The sequence below is a fragment of the Serpula lacrymans genome, assembly GCF_000218685.1.
Source record: "Serpula lacrymans var. lacrymans S7.9 unplaced genomic scaffold SERLAscaffold_9, whole genome shotgun sequence".
Lineage (NCBI taxonomy): Eukaryota > Fungi > Basidiomycota > Agaricomycetes > Boletales > Serpulaceae > Serpula > Serpula lacrymans.
Window position 1 is genome coordinate 1,499,678 of NW_006763298.1, and position 13,330 is coordinate 1,513,007.

General features: G+C 45.9%; 3 protein-coding genes across 3 annotated transcripts; 2 read left to right on the plus strand and 1 right to left on the minus strand.

The window, feature by feature from the left end:
• Nucleotides 1–1,020: 1,020 nt before the first annotated feature.
• On the plus strand, nt 1,021–2,183 carry SERLADRAFT_394234 (uncharacterized protein; the record flags this gene model as incomplete). Its single annotated transcript, XM_007320338.1, has 10 exons — nt 1,021–1,149; nt 1,208–1,249; nt 1,331–1,375; nt 1,408–1,410; nt 1,503–1,525; nt 1,585–1,646; nt 1,706–1,753; nt 1,807–1,839; nt 1,899–2,046; nt 2,109–2,183. The coding sequence occupies 10 exons, from the start codon at nt 1,049–1,051 to the stop codon at nt 2,123–2,125; spliced, it is 522 nt and encodes a 173-aa protein (XP_007320400.1).
• A 28-nt stretch (nt 2,184–2,211) lies between these two features.
• SERLADRAFT_471949 (uncharacterized protein) lies at nt 2,212–6,203 on the minus strand (the record flags this gene model as incomplete). Its single annotated transcript, XM_007320339.1, has 34 exons — nt 2,212–2,524; nt 2,586–2,664; nt 2,719–2,759; nt 2,817–2,870; nt 2,922–2,930; nt 2,987–3,016; nt 3,070–3,171; nt 3,226–3,354; nt 3,412–3,541; nt 3,592–3,615; nt 3,670–3,682; nt 3,736–3,781; nt 3,833–3,950; nt 4,003–4,074; nt 4,131–4,201; nt 4,259–4,293; nt 4,345–4,427; nt 4,482–4,535; nt 4,587–4,741; nt 4,796–4,876; nt 4,925–4,936; nt 4,990–5,128; nt 5,181–5,203; nt 5,259–5,291; nt 5,348–5,378; nt 5,430–5,442; nt 5,503–5,515; nt 5,579–5,595; nt 5,649–5,720; nt 5,781–5,819; nt 5,869–5,905; nt 5,955–6,017; nt 6,072–6,085; nt 6,139–6,203. 34 exons carry the CDS (start codon nt 6,174–6,176, stop codon nt 2,442–2,444), a joined length of 1,953 nt encoding a protein of 650 aa, XP_007320401.1.
• Nucleotides 6,204–7,576: 1,373 nt separating this feature from the next.
• On the plus strand, nt 7,577–13,316 carry SERLADRAFT_416601 (uncharacterized protein; the record flags this gene model as incomplete). The annotated part of the gene is made up of 10 exons (XM_007320340.1): nt 7,577–7,689; nt 7,937–8,610; nt 8,671–9,844; nt 9,903–10,281; nt 10,335–11,005; nt 11,059–12,162; nt 12,216–12,502; nt 12,558–12,666; nt 12,722–12,783; nt 12,846–13,316. 10 exons carry the CDS (start codon nt 7,577–7,579, stop codon nt 13,085–13,087), a joined length of 4,815 nt encoding a protein of 1,604 aa, XP_007320402.1.
• Nucleotides 13,317–13,330: the final 14 nt, after the last annotated feature.

The window sequence follows — 13,330 nt, forward strand, 5'->3', positions numbered from 1 at the left end:
ATACAGGACTCGAGGTTACTACCAACAGAAGTAGTACACAGACAAGTAGTATCAGCACAGCCCTAACATGAACAACCAACATAGATCCTCAGTATAACCATATACAATGAACAGATATGAATACGTACCGTCATGGTATTGATCACCTGGCATGGTGATTGGCATGCCTGGGGCAAAGCACTGGGATCGAAACCAGTTGTCTGACGGGCGACGGCGTGTGCAGGTAAATTGTTCGTAATCTTGGACGCTGAGAACGATCAGTCAGTCGCGGATGAAAAATGAAATCCAACGACGATTACTGACTCTGAACAGAAACAGCAGTAACAGCAGCGATGATGGGTAAGACTCCGACCATTTTTGGTGTTTACTGGATAAAGAGTGGAAGGACTTGAGTGTAGAAACTTAACCTGAACGACCCTTTTGTGTCTTTTTGTCGAGAAGGCGGAAGGGAGGTGTGTAGTAGGTGCACTGATGGCATGGTCCTACCTTTATACGAGCAAATGACGGGAAAAATAAAAAAAACCAGGGCTCGAGGCTAGGCTCGGTCGGTGCCAAGTCCAAAATCTCGTGAAGAAACCAAATTAGCGCCCAACGTTGACCTTGAAAATGATGGACATTTTACAGCAATTTCCTGAAAATGCCTTCAAGACCCTGTGATAGGCTAACTGTATTTAGGATAGGGACTGCAGTAGCGTACATTGATTATGGGCCTGGTTGAGATGTCACCATGGCATTGTCCTGGTCAGAACCGGCGAGGATCCATGTCTATTCGTCACGGTTCCCTGGTCAAATGAGGGGAACTGAAATTACGACGAAGGAAGCTTTAAAGCGATACATGTGAATTGACGGCGAGCATAGCCCGTGCAATCGATGGTTAATGTGACAACCGATGAGTTTGACATGACCACAGGGAACATTATCTTTGGGCGTCTATCGAGTCGCGTCTATTATGTACAGGGCGCTTGAAATCTCGGCAATTTCCGCCCGCCTCTAATCATACCGAGGGTCAGATCTCAGAACGGGACACCGCACTTCATACGTCTCCAGAATGTCTTCCTCCGTCAGACCCATCGTTTTCATGGATGTTAACATAGGAGAGACTCCTGCGGGTCGTATAAAGATGGAGCTTTTCAGTGATATCGTACCCAAGTACGTAGATCATTGTGCCCCCTTTGAAATCTTGATCAATCTATTGTCTTGTATTCAGAACAGCCGAGAATTTTAGACAGCTTTGCACCGGTGAATGCAGGTGCGTGATCTTGGCGCTGATGGGCCACCCTCTCTTCTCATTCTGATCTGTGTTCTAATGACGTACTTACACTCAAGTTAGACGTGACGCCAGGCCTCAAGGATACAAGAATGCAACCTTCCACAGGTATTGCATAACTGCATCCTCATTGATATCATGGTCACACTGTTAATTTCTATGGATGGACAGAGTGTACGCTGTTCTTGCTAATGTTGTTCACGAACTATTCACAAAATTCCTCGGTTTCAATTAGCGTGCCAAACTTCATGTGCCAAGGTCTGTGAATTATGTATTCAGGCTGTGTCATTACCCTCTTACCCAAACCTTCTTCACAGGTGGAGATTTCATGAAGGGTGACGGAACAGGATCCTTCTCGATATACGGCAATAATTTCCCTGTACGTTAAATCAAACCTTCAATTGTGACGGCCATCTAACCCTCAATTTACCGCGCCAGGATGAGAACTTCCAAGAAAAACACACCAGTCCTGGCTTGCTGTCCATGGTAGTTCTTTTGTTATCGACTCCTGTCGCAAAATCCTCAATTCTTGTATACAGGCCAACTCAGGACCAAATACTAATGGCTGTCAGGTATTCACATAACTTAAAGGTGTCTTCATGTCGACTAACTAAATAACATTGTTTGCCAGTTTTTCATCACGACAGCAAAGTGCGATTTCCTCGATGGAAAACATGTCGTGTTTGGTAAGGTCATAGATGGAATGCTGACCTTGAGAAAGATTGAAAACGTGCCCACTGGTCCGAATAACAGACCAAAACTTGTCGTAAAAATTACTGGTGGGTCCTTTTCAAAATGTCATCTGGAAGTCAACTCTGCTTAGTCCCTTTTGTGTTGGCAGAATGTGGGGAAATGTGAACAGCAGATAGTGCATTGTATTGATTCTGTTAGATTGAAATCTAGTTTAGGTGGCGAGAGATGTGAGAAATTAAGACAGCTTGCTGCACTGGCAGTGTAAAACTTGGCATGGTAGCCTTGATGAATTTCCAGAAATGGTTACATACAGGACACAGGACATACGTGCTAACAAAAAAACAAATCTTACACGAGCAGTGATCATACACGAATACAGCAAATACACACATAATCATACATCCCAGAAGCATAAATATACACGACTCGTGAAGATAACGAGAGAATTGTTCTCGCTCAATGAGTATTGGAGGAAGATCAACTAGCGGGGGATCTGTGTGGCAGGAATACCCTTGGGAACGGGTGCGTGAGGGACGGGCGCATGCGGCGTCCTGACTTTGATGCCTGTGAAGTATTATTTTGGGTTATCAAGACCAAGACCAAGAAATGCGAAAAAAGTTCATACCGAGGTCCTCGCACAGTAGATCAGCTCCCTTCTCACCAACCAGGAGAGCAGAAGAATAGGTGTTCGTACCCAAATTGTCCTAAGGCGGCAGCAGTTCAGTTTACGAACAAGTACAAGGAAGTTCCGCACTCACAGGACAGATACTCAGGTCGACACACTTCAAGTTTTGGGTGCCTATGAGAATGCACCATTAGGAATTCAAGGGTCATGCTGTGGAATTCGACTCCTTACCGAACACGTTGAGACGCGCGTCAACAACACCACCCTCTTCTCTCGGTTTCATAGCTGAAAATATGTCAGCGAAGGCAATTCATGCTGAAAATAGATCAATCCTACCGCATGTACCTGCAGCGATGAATTTTGTCAGTAATATCACTTGAAACAGTCAACAAGAAGCTTACCCAAGCTGTGCCAGGTGGTCTCGACGTGGTCTGCATTACAACAACCATCAGACCTGCATAATGCTCTGAATCATTGTACGTACCTGAGATCCAGTCATCGATGGCCTTGTCGTCTTCCGCGGTGTACTTGATGTCTTCGTGTACTTTGCTAGCATCGTAAGGTTCGCCGGGTTTGTGCCATGTACCTTCAAATAAATTTCAATGCAAGTTACGATAGCCGTGGATAGGGCATTGCATACCCATGTGAATACCAACGGTGAACCCGTCTGGCATGAGTTGCTTGGACGTCTTGATATCGATGTCCTTGCATGCCGCAGGTGATGCAGGGTGGAAGTGAGGATGATGAGAGGTGAGCTCTCCACGGAACGCTATATACGAATGGCATGTGAGGGGACGAGTACATGCACGCATCTATATCCACTTACCATCCATTCTCCTCGCGACTTCACGGGTCTTCTTGTAACTCCAGCGAATCGGAGCAAAGTCAGCCTTGTCATTCATGAAGCCACTGTCGAAGAAGGGTTCGGCGTAAGGGTTGGTCGACGAAATGTGAATCTATATATCGATGAGACATGGCGAGGCATAGACTACAGATCGAGACGCACCTTTCCGCGACTCGCAGGATATTCCTTTTTCATGTTATTGTCAGATTAGTTTTTTGAGGGTATTCGAACATTACTCACGAGATACTGGAATCTATGAAATGCCAGTCAGCTAACAGTGTCATGATAAGACTAGCAAAAACTAACATAGTCATATATTTGCCGGGAGGAAGCAGTGTGTGGTCGGCATAGGCTAGTAATATGGTTAGTGTTCAACATGAGGATCTGAAGACATCTAACGGACCTGCTGAGACAATTGAGCCGAACATAACGGGCTTGTCAGGCTTGTCTTTGAAGTATTTATCCCAAAGAGCACCGAATTCAGGACCCATCTCCTTGAGTTCTTCCTCAGTAGGTCGGATCTACGCGCGTATTAACTCATCTGATCTGCGAGGTTGAATAAAACTAGCTCACTTTGAATCCAGCATCGATTGCATTGGATGACAGGCGCGCCTTCTCAGGGCTGACTTCCCATTCTTGGAAGAGCTAGAGATGTGAGGGCGATTAGTGAATACAGCATTTTGCCAGTAGGTATGTCGTACCTCTTGTTGAGCTTGCTTATTCCCACGGAGGAAGTCGTCCAACGTGCTGCTTTCGTTGGATACACGGAAAACTGGGTGTGAATGTCGTCAATAGTGATTTCAGTAGACAGCTACCACTAGGAACTTACGAGACAGTGTCGTGTAATGATCCTGGTACTGCTCACTTTTATGGACATCAATTTTGTTCATTATCCATATAAAAAAATATACTAACCCAACGCCAGGCAGGTCGCTAACGACCTTGACGTCCAATTGTCTCAACATGTCGGCAGATCCAACACCAGAACGTTCAAGGATCTAATCATGCGGGTTGCTTCAGCTGTGTAACAAAAACCGATCAACTGGGCTAACCTGAGGAGTACCGAGAGTTCCGCTGCTCAATACGACATACTTTCGTGCCCGAACCTATAATAACTTTAAAATGCAAACTCTGGTGATATAAGGGGTATAGCTTACAATAGTTTCTCGGACTTCAGCACCATGAGCACGGTTTCTGGACGGAACATAAGCTACACCAACTGCCTTGTTGCCCTCGAAGATGACACGTGAAACGCGTGCGTTGGTGCGCAAGTAAAGGTTGCTCTGAACATCCATGACACTGTGTACATAGGCTTGATAACGAGATGACATTAGGCCAAATTAACTGCATGAGAGAAAACACATACCAGTAGCAGCATCACTGCGGCGCCCAGTATGACGGTTGATGTACTTGGCCCATATCTCAGAGGCATGTGAAGTATTGAGATCTAATCAAGTCAGTCACGTATCCCGTCGTTGCTGTAATGAGATATTACCTTGAATATCATCTGCACAAGGAGAGCTTTAATGCACAGCTAATCATATCACTTTCAAAACATACCGCTGAACGGGACTCCAACAGCATCTGAAGCCCTCAGGAAATCTTGAGCAAGTTGCGTGACTTGTCCACCATTGCTAATTGCAATCGGTCCATCATATCCGTGAGTATCATTATTAACCGGCTTTTGGTAATTCTCCAACTGGAAGATAGTTTAGACGATTCCCACAACTACCCGAAATGCTTCAACTTACACGCTTCATGAGAGGCACAAGATCTACACAAAATCTGATCAGATGATATTTATCGAAAGGCTTGATAGCATAGCGTACCTTGGGCTGTCCAACCTTCGCTTTTGAAGTCGTCTATAGTTTGAAGAAGATATTAGAAGGGTTTAGGGAGCTCACGAAAAGCAACAAACCCCAGTCAGATGCGGATGCCCTGGTGTACATCTAAAGACGGATTGGATACCTAAGCGCCTTTGAGATAATTATTCAACGTACCTGGAAGTTAATGCTAAGAAGCAATGTCACTGTATTAGCGCACAATTGCTCAACCACAAGAACGTCCCCTCACCTGCTGCCTCCACCTGTGTATGACAATAAAGATTATAAGCTTTATAAACTTGAAACCCCTATGTTAATTTTCTTACCAAGGATGTTGGCGCACCTGTAAAAGGATTTTAGCTAGAGGATGATATTGAGAAAATGATATTCACGTACGGCACAATACTTTGCCTTCCTCTCAGATACGGAGACGGTTGAGAGTCGGTGTAGAATGTGGCCTTGTCATTGCTGCAAAGAACGACTGTTCAATTTCTTGGAGAAATTTGTACAGACTAAGACAATACTGACATGCCATCTCGTTGCATATTCTTCACATAAATACCAGGTCTGTATAGAGCATGAATATATTGTATCCCACAACAGTAAGACGACGAACCTGTAAACCCAAGGGTCATCTCGGTTGTTAGCACCGGCTAGCAGCAATGTCAGCAATTTGAAAACGATGTTTCTCATGTATGCTACCTTCAATGAGCATAACCTTCAAGGTAGGGTCTGCATAGGCCAGCCTTCCTGCGACAACAGATCCTACATATCAAGCGTTAGGATTCAAAACTATTTCGCTAGCTGCAATATACATACCTGCCGGACCACCGCTACAGGTATAGTGATGAGACAAACAGCTACTTCAAGACGAATAGGGGCTTACCCAGCTACGATAACATCAACTTCCTGAGGGTGCACCATGGTTATTTGATTGTTCAGAAAGAGCTTGAGGGGAGAATTAGTTCATTATGGAAGACCTTATATACGAATTTAGATGCCGCTTGAACGCTTCCAGAAGGAATGGAACTAACCCCATGAATATCAATGTGGTACCCGAGTCGGGACTGCGTTGTCAGATGATCATCGTGGAGAACCTCATCCACAACTAATGATAAGGAGCTTGTTGAGAAAGGAACCCGTGGTCTGGTATAATTGGGGCTGTGAAACAAACGGGATCAAAGATTTCCTTCGAAAGTCAACAAGTGCCGGCCAGTGAGAGTCGAAGCACGTATCGGGCGTTGAGATTGCTAGTTCTGTGTCAGCTCTTCAGTCGACCGTGTCCAGACTGAGGTGGGTGCGACATCTACTCATGGTTGAACCTTTAGATGTTAATACCCCCAGTGCATAAGGCGGGCGGCCAGAGAGGGTCTAAAGCCCCGGGAATTGTGTATATTAGCCTAGACGCTCAGCAAGTCAATATAACTCACGTCATAGAAGTCAAAGCTAATTATTCCCCGCATGTGGGGTAGCACAATATCCGACACCGCGGAACAACTCTTTATGTCCCAGGGTCCTGCGCCCACCGTGAACTAGAATGAAAAGCGTATCACAAGGTGTATGAAATAGGATAAGTAGGCTAAGAGACTTACTCATCCTTGTATCTGTGAGACTCAGGTTCACGGAAAATATTACATGCAAGCTGGAAAAGAAGTGCGGTTTATACATGCAATCATTCACTTGATAGCTTGTTTGTTTTTACGAATAATTATCCATGTAAGACATCATTCGCGCGTGAAGACGGCTTGCACGGTATTTGCAGGCTACTAGCATCCACGGGTGGCATACTTACAGAAACAAAGAGGCACGGCAAGGCACCATTCCATTACCGTCATCCAGTAATGCTGATTCATGTGGAGGCAGGTCAGAACTCGAGAGTGATAGCCAATCAGAGTTTAGATACCTGATAACAACCATTTTCGCCGATCAGAATATATACTCGCAGCCGGGGGCTTCTCAACTGAAGGATTATCCAATGATACAAGAACAGAGGTTCTGCAGCGAATCAAACGAAAGTTCTACTCAATTGAACCGTGCGTATTTTGTGGGGGCCGCAGACGGACTCGATTGGGGCCAAGATAGGGGACATTCCAGACTTAGCTAGCCCTCCTTGATCATATGAGAATTGCCGCTTGGCATGGTAAAAGCAAGAAGAACCAGGGCCTGCTTTAGGCCAGTGGATGATATTTCTACGCCGGACCTTGGAGAATGACACTTGGACGAATAAGAAGCTAGGAGCATGGGATCACAGGTTCAACATTCAAGATTGAATCTATAAAAAGTCACCGCTCTATAAAGACCGTGGCAGCCACCGCAGTCCTGAAATGCAATGTAAACGGTCGCAAGAAGCAGCTAATTCTCATGGCGCAGCACATAATAACGAATCAGATATTACGAACGACTTGACTGCCGACAATAAGATTGATTGGAGAAAGAGGTAAATGGTGGTTGAGGTCAAAGCTGCAAGCGCGCCGCGAATTGTTTGCTTCAGATATACGCCACGTGCACATGACAAGACTGCGAAACATGACGCTGAAATCTCCAAGGCGCCTGTCTAGAACCCGGGGTGGAGGCAATCACTTCGACCAAACCACAATCGTCGTCCTATGTTGTGGATTGCATTCACATTGACCTGGTGCAGCAAGGATTGTAATACTATCATCACACTCAATGGTTGATAAAAGTCAGAAACCTCTGCCAAGCGTTCCTCGCCATCCACAAATTCGACACAATCTACACGAAGATGCCCGCGCTCACCTGAAGAAATTCATCGAGGAAGTCTTAGCTGAAGACGATTCACTGTCTTCTCAGTACGCCACAAGAGAGTCATGGGCAGAGGCACTGGAAGCTGGCCTCGAAAGCTTGGGAGAGAGCATCTCCGCTGGAGGATGGCTGACTGGATTCAGGCGGGCCAGAAATGCGGAGAAGATCCGTCCAGATACGTCCAGAGCAAGTTTGGACCACAAGAAGGACGAGAAGACAGTCGAAGAGGTCCCAGGAAAGGCAAACACCCAGACCAGTGATAATGACACTCAGAGCAAGGCTTCAGACGAGGTGATCCGCCGGCGGAAGACTCATTCAAGTTCTACGAATGAAGACGACACATATAAAGCTCAGACCCTGGAAAGAATGCGAGCTATTCTTTCACTTCCTGCTGTTCCTGTCCCAAAGCCCCTGCCAAAGCACTTGCTGCTCTGTGTATCTGCACTTGCGGGCGATGTAGTACCTTCGGGGGACCATCATAGCAGCGCTACTTCCATGCACACCGCTGTACAGTGTATCTTTCGAGAAGGAACATTTGATCTTCCAGAAGCTATTTCTGACAATCATAGGGTTTTATGTGGGCTTGGATGGCATGGTTAGTCCTCGCATCTACACTTTCGTTATCTTACTTTCCTGACAGATTACATCTTATCAGATAATTCTGCTATATCTGATTCCAACGACGTCAGAGTCGTAGGAGGGAGTTTCACATTAGTTGGCGTTACATCACCCCTACAGCACGAACTTCTATGCAAGGTCTTGCGCATATCATTGTACACATATCTCTCTTTACTACTGGAAACATTCGCTCTACTTGAATCCCACGCTCAATTGCAGTTCCCAAAGCCACGACGTTCGCCTTTGCCCCCAGTTCCTCACCATGCAGAAGAACATCCTGTAAAACGTCCCACTCTTCTTTCACCGGGTCACAGCATATTTTCGTTTTTTACAAAGAAGAAAGATGATTTTCTTCACAGAACATTTAACATATCTCCCGTCGTTGAGCGAGGCGGGTCATTTGATCTCCCGATTTCTGGACCTTTCCATAACCATAACCCAACCCCGGCATCCGCAGACAGTACCTTCACTCGTTTACGTAGTCTTTCTTTCGTATCGGATCGACTGTCAACACCAATAATAAGGAAGGATGACACGGAGAATGACCCCCCTTTCATGTCGACTCTTAGGCGGATTGAGAAGTATAAGGCTCTTCTCTCCACTTCTCCTGGGGTATCTTCCTCAGTGTCTCCACCTTCACTCCTTACTATCATAGCCGAAAAAGAAAAATCAAATCCATCTCGTTTACTCCAAGGGGACGAAAAGGCTGGTTTGACGACAATTCTTGGTTGGAGTGGGAGAGATGTACGAGGAAAGGGTATGACCGGTTTGGCTGGCTTCGTGCGCCATCAGGAAATATCATTTCTGCGTTCTGAACAAGTTCCTTCCACTTCAAGCTCCACACTAGCACCAGCATCTGACTCAACCATTCCTTCGCCTTCGGCTACGCAATCACCGAGCATCGTTTATAAACCATGTAGGAAGGCTCAGTGGGTTACTTTTCTTTACTACTCCCGTCACGCCGATGGAATCCTAGGCCAGACCATCATTGATTGGTGTTCTGAGGCAGACAAACCGTGTTATAACACGGCATGCTCGGTGAAACGAGGAGCTCACGAAACCAGGTGGTACCACGGAAATTTAAAGATCACAGTCAATATATGTAGTGCTGAAGTGGGAAGCAAGGAAAATGGCGACAATATCGTCATCTCAGAGAGCTGCAAGGTCTGTGGGGAAAAGACTGAACGTGTCCCTATGAGTGACGGAACACAGTGCGTCCACAGTTTTCTGTATGTTTCCGACTCAAGTTATATATTGCCTTTTCTACAGTCTACTTTCATTTGCAAAATATCTGGAGCTGCTCCTGTATTCGCCCTACCTCTGTGGGCTGGCTCGTCCATTATGCGAACATATGATGCTGCCTCAACGACCGTGGCCTACTGCCGAAATGCCTATTCCTCACTCACGTTTCAACATCATCAGACACTTCTCTTATAGAAAACACGCTGTCTCATTTTCGGTCACGGAAGTAGATGATATATATGATTTACAAGTGCCCAGATCTCAAATATTGAAGAACAATGGAAGTAAAACACCAGATCGAATATTTTTTCAAGGCAAAGAGTCCGATCAAGAGGAGGCCAGAAAGGTGCTCAGAAGAGAGATCAAGGCTTGGTGGCAAGCCGTTTCGGATCATATGGATAGTCTAGTAAGTAATATTAGTCGTATTACCTTTCGCAGCCAATTCACTGCATTCGGTAGGAAATAGCTTTTGATGACCACTCACGATTCTGGCGCAAGACGTTACCTCGCTTACCATCTGAAGACGACGCATATGATGGAGGAAGTGATGACACCCATACTACTCCTAAAGCTCGCGTAATTTCCCTTCCGCCTCTGCCTAGTAGTACATCTGATCTCCACTCGCCCATGCCGAAAAAGGGAGATTGGAGCTCTCACCCAGAATCCATTTCCCTACCGCCTACTAAGCCGAGTTCACCACAGCCAGGTTTACCCATTTCTCCTACTGCTCAAAAGCTGGCACCAGACAATGTTGAGAGCACCCCGAGGCCAAAGAGTACTCTTCCATCTATCCTAGACCAAGATGCTCAATCTCTACTCCGTCTTTCCAGTCTGCGACACTCTTTTCAAAGAACAGAGCAATCCTTATATACACAGCTCTCTCAAACCCCTGTATCAACCCTCAATGACGTTCGCCATTCGTTTATATGCGCTGCTCGGGGCGCAAGTAAACGTCTCAATGCATGGCAGACTAAACATTTACCAAGATCTCTGGGTAAGGGAAAAGCTGGAGTAGGCTTCTTGTCTGTTCAGGAGCCTTCTTGGTGGAGTAAGGGTTGTCATGCTGTCCCAGGTGGTAATTTTATAATTCAAGAAGATGACTGGGGGAGCATCATCGCGTTCACACTTAGGTAGGCTTGTATTGTGAAACTGACATATGACTTATTAACGAGCTTTTTACTAGCTGCACTGATTTTCAACGTGAATTGTCAGGGATGGCGTCCAATCGAAGTATAGCTGCTGATACCTCAGTCCCCACCACGCCGAACTCGATTTCTGAGAACTCTTCGTTCTTTAGCGCAAACTCCTTGAGGTTTTTTTCTTCATCTGCTAAACCTGATCCAGATCAAGAAGGGGTCGTTTGGTATGAAGCTGATGCCTACTCCGCTGTCATCACTCGCAAGGAACATTCTAAAGAGTACACCTCTTTACTTTCTTTTAAGGATGTTCTACGTCAAAGAGCACCTGGGGAATTGTCAAGTGAGAGGAGTAGCTCCTCTGGGGTTAGTAGTGGAGGTATATCTTTGGCATCATATGCCAAACCGGCAGTCGAGGTTAACTTGGAACATGCCGGAGGCGAGGTCAGCGGACTACCTGAAGCGACGGAGACTCGGAAGCTCCTGCAAGAGTTGGATGCATCTTCTGCCAGTGATACTGCGTCTCTGTCGGGTAGCGTGTTGTCAAACTCCGAGTTCATACAGTCTCACATACAACGCGGTAATGCCTCTATGGTGTCCACTGACAGTAACTCCACGGTTGGACCAGATACGAATAACATCAATCTACCTCCTTCACCTCCCCCAAAAGATCCAGCAGCCCCACAACGGAAAGATTCAGCATCAACCACCACTAGCCAACTACTATTTTCCGAGAACCCTGCTCCTACACCTACATCGTCCAACTTCGGTTCTACCTTATCAAGTGGTTTTACGAATGCCATGCGATATTTTCTATCCACTGGAGAAGGTTCTCAATACACAGCTGCGCAGGATTTCAGGAACAAGCATGGACTTCTTCTTACTGATTCACTCTATATTGACGAACGTCCTCATATCAAGTACGACTGGACGATTGGAAAGCGGCTGAAGTTCAGCTGTACGGTTTACTATGCGAAACAATTCGATGGCCTTCGGAGGAAGTGTGGTATTGAGGATATTTTCGTCAAAAGTCTTTCCAGGAGTACCAATTGGATGGCCGAAGGCGGGAAAAGTAAATCGAATTTCTGGAAGACCACGGATGATCGATTCATCATCAAAACTCTAGTTAATGCTTGGAATGTTGCAGACCTGTGAGTTGGTACCTTGTTGCCTGCAGTCTCATAACTCACCATGTCTAATCCAGACAAGTCTTGAACGATCTCGCGCCATCATATTTCAGATATATGGAATCCACGGCAGGCAAGCCAACTGTACTCGCAAAATTGCTAGGTTTCTACACTGTTGAGATCAGGAACCTAGAGAGCGGGACGACGCAAGCAAAGGCAGATCTTTTGGTGATGGAAAACCTGTTTTACGGATATAATATTTCCAAAACATTTGATTTGAAGGGTATTCAAGAGCGAAAGGTGAAACCCAATGGTGTTGGACCGCAGCGACGAAGAACGCTCTTTGATGGAGAATGGGTTGAAGGTTGGTTTGTTTTCGTGCTACTGAATCCACGTTCTGACTCATTCAAATTCAAAAGATCAGCAAAGGTCCATGCTATTGATTCGACCCCACTCCAAGTATGTCATACGTGAAGCAATAAAGAACGATGCAGAGTTCTTGGCTAAAAGCAATATCATGGACTACTCGTACGTTCTTCTTACCCTTGCAGTTTGATTTATTCATATCACGGGTAATTGTCAGACTCTTGCTTGGTGTTGACGAAGGGCAAAAGCGCATCGTTTGTGGTCTTGTCGATACGATAGGTATGTTCAGTTGACCGGCGTGGCCATTGGACCACACTGATGCCAACCCACTCTTACTACAGGGAGCTACACCTTTGCCAAAACATTAGAATATAAGGCAAAGCATGGCCTCACAGGAGGTAAGGCCGTGACTGTAGTGCCACCCGCGGAGTATCAGCAACGTTTCGTTACTTCCATGGATGACTATTTCGTCGCCTGTCCTGACAAGTGGTCTCGCGGTGTTGATTTGGAGTCTGGGCCGGAATCTGACATGTACGCATCGAGGAGGGCAGGCGATTGGACGGCGCTGCCCAATGTCCTATAACTTTTCGTCGGAAGTATCACCAATTCGTTGAAGATTTAAGTTATACGCGAGTGCTCGCGTTTCATTTTCTCCCTTACCTATGCAACCTTGACAGTTGAGCACATCATATTAATGTTTCTACTCGTGTATGTCTACCTCAGGAATCTCATGTACTACTCCCTACTTCGACGACTTCACCTTGAATATCAATAACTGGACAATGGAGCTCCCTTGCAAATCCCAAACAAAACTGATAACAGCGAA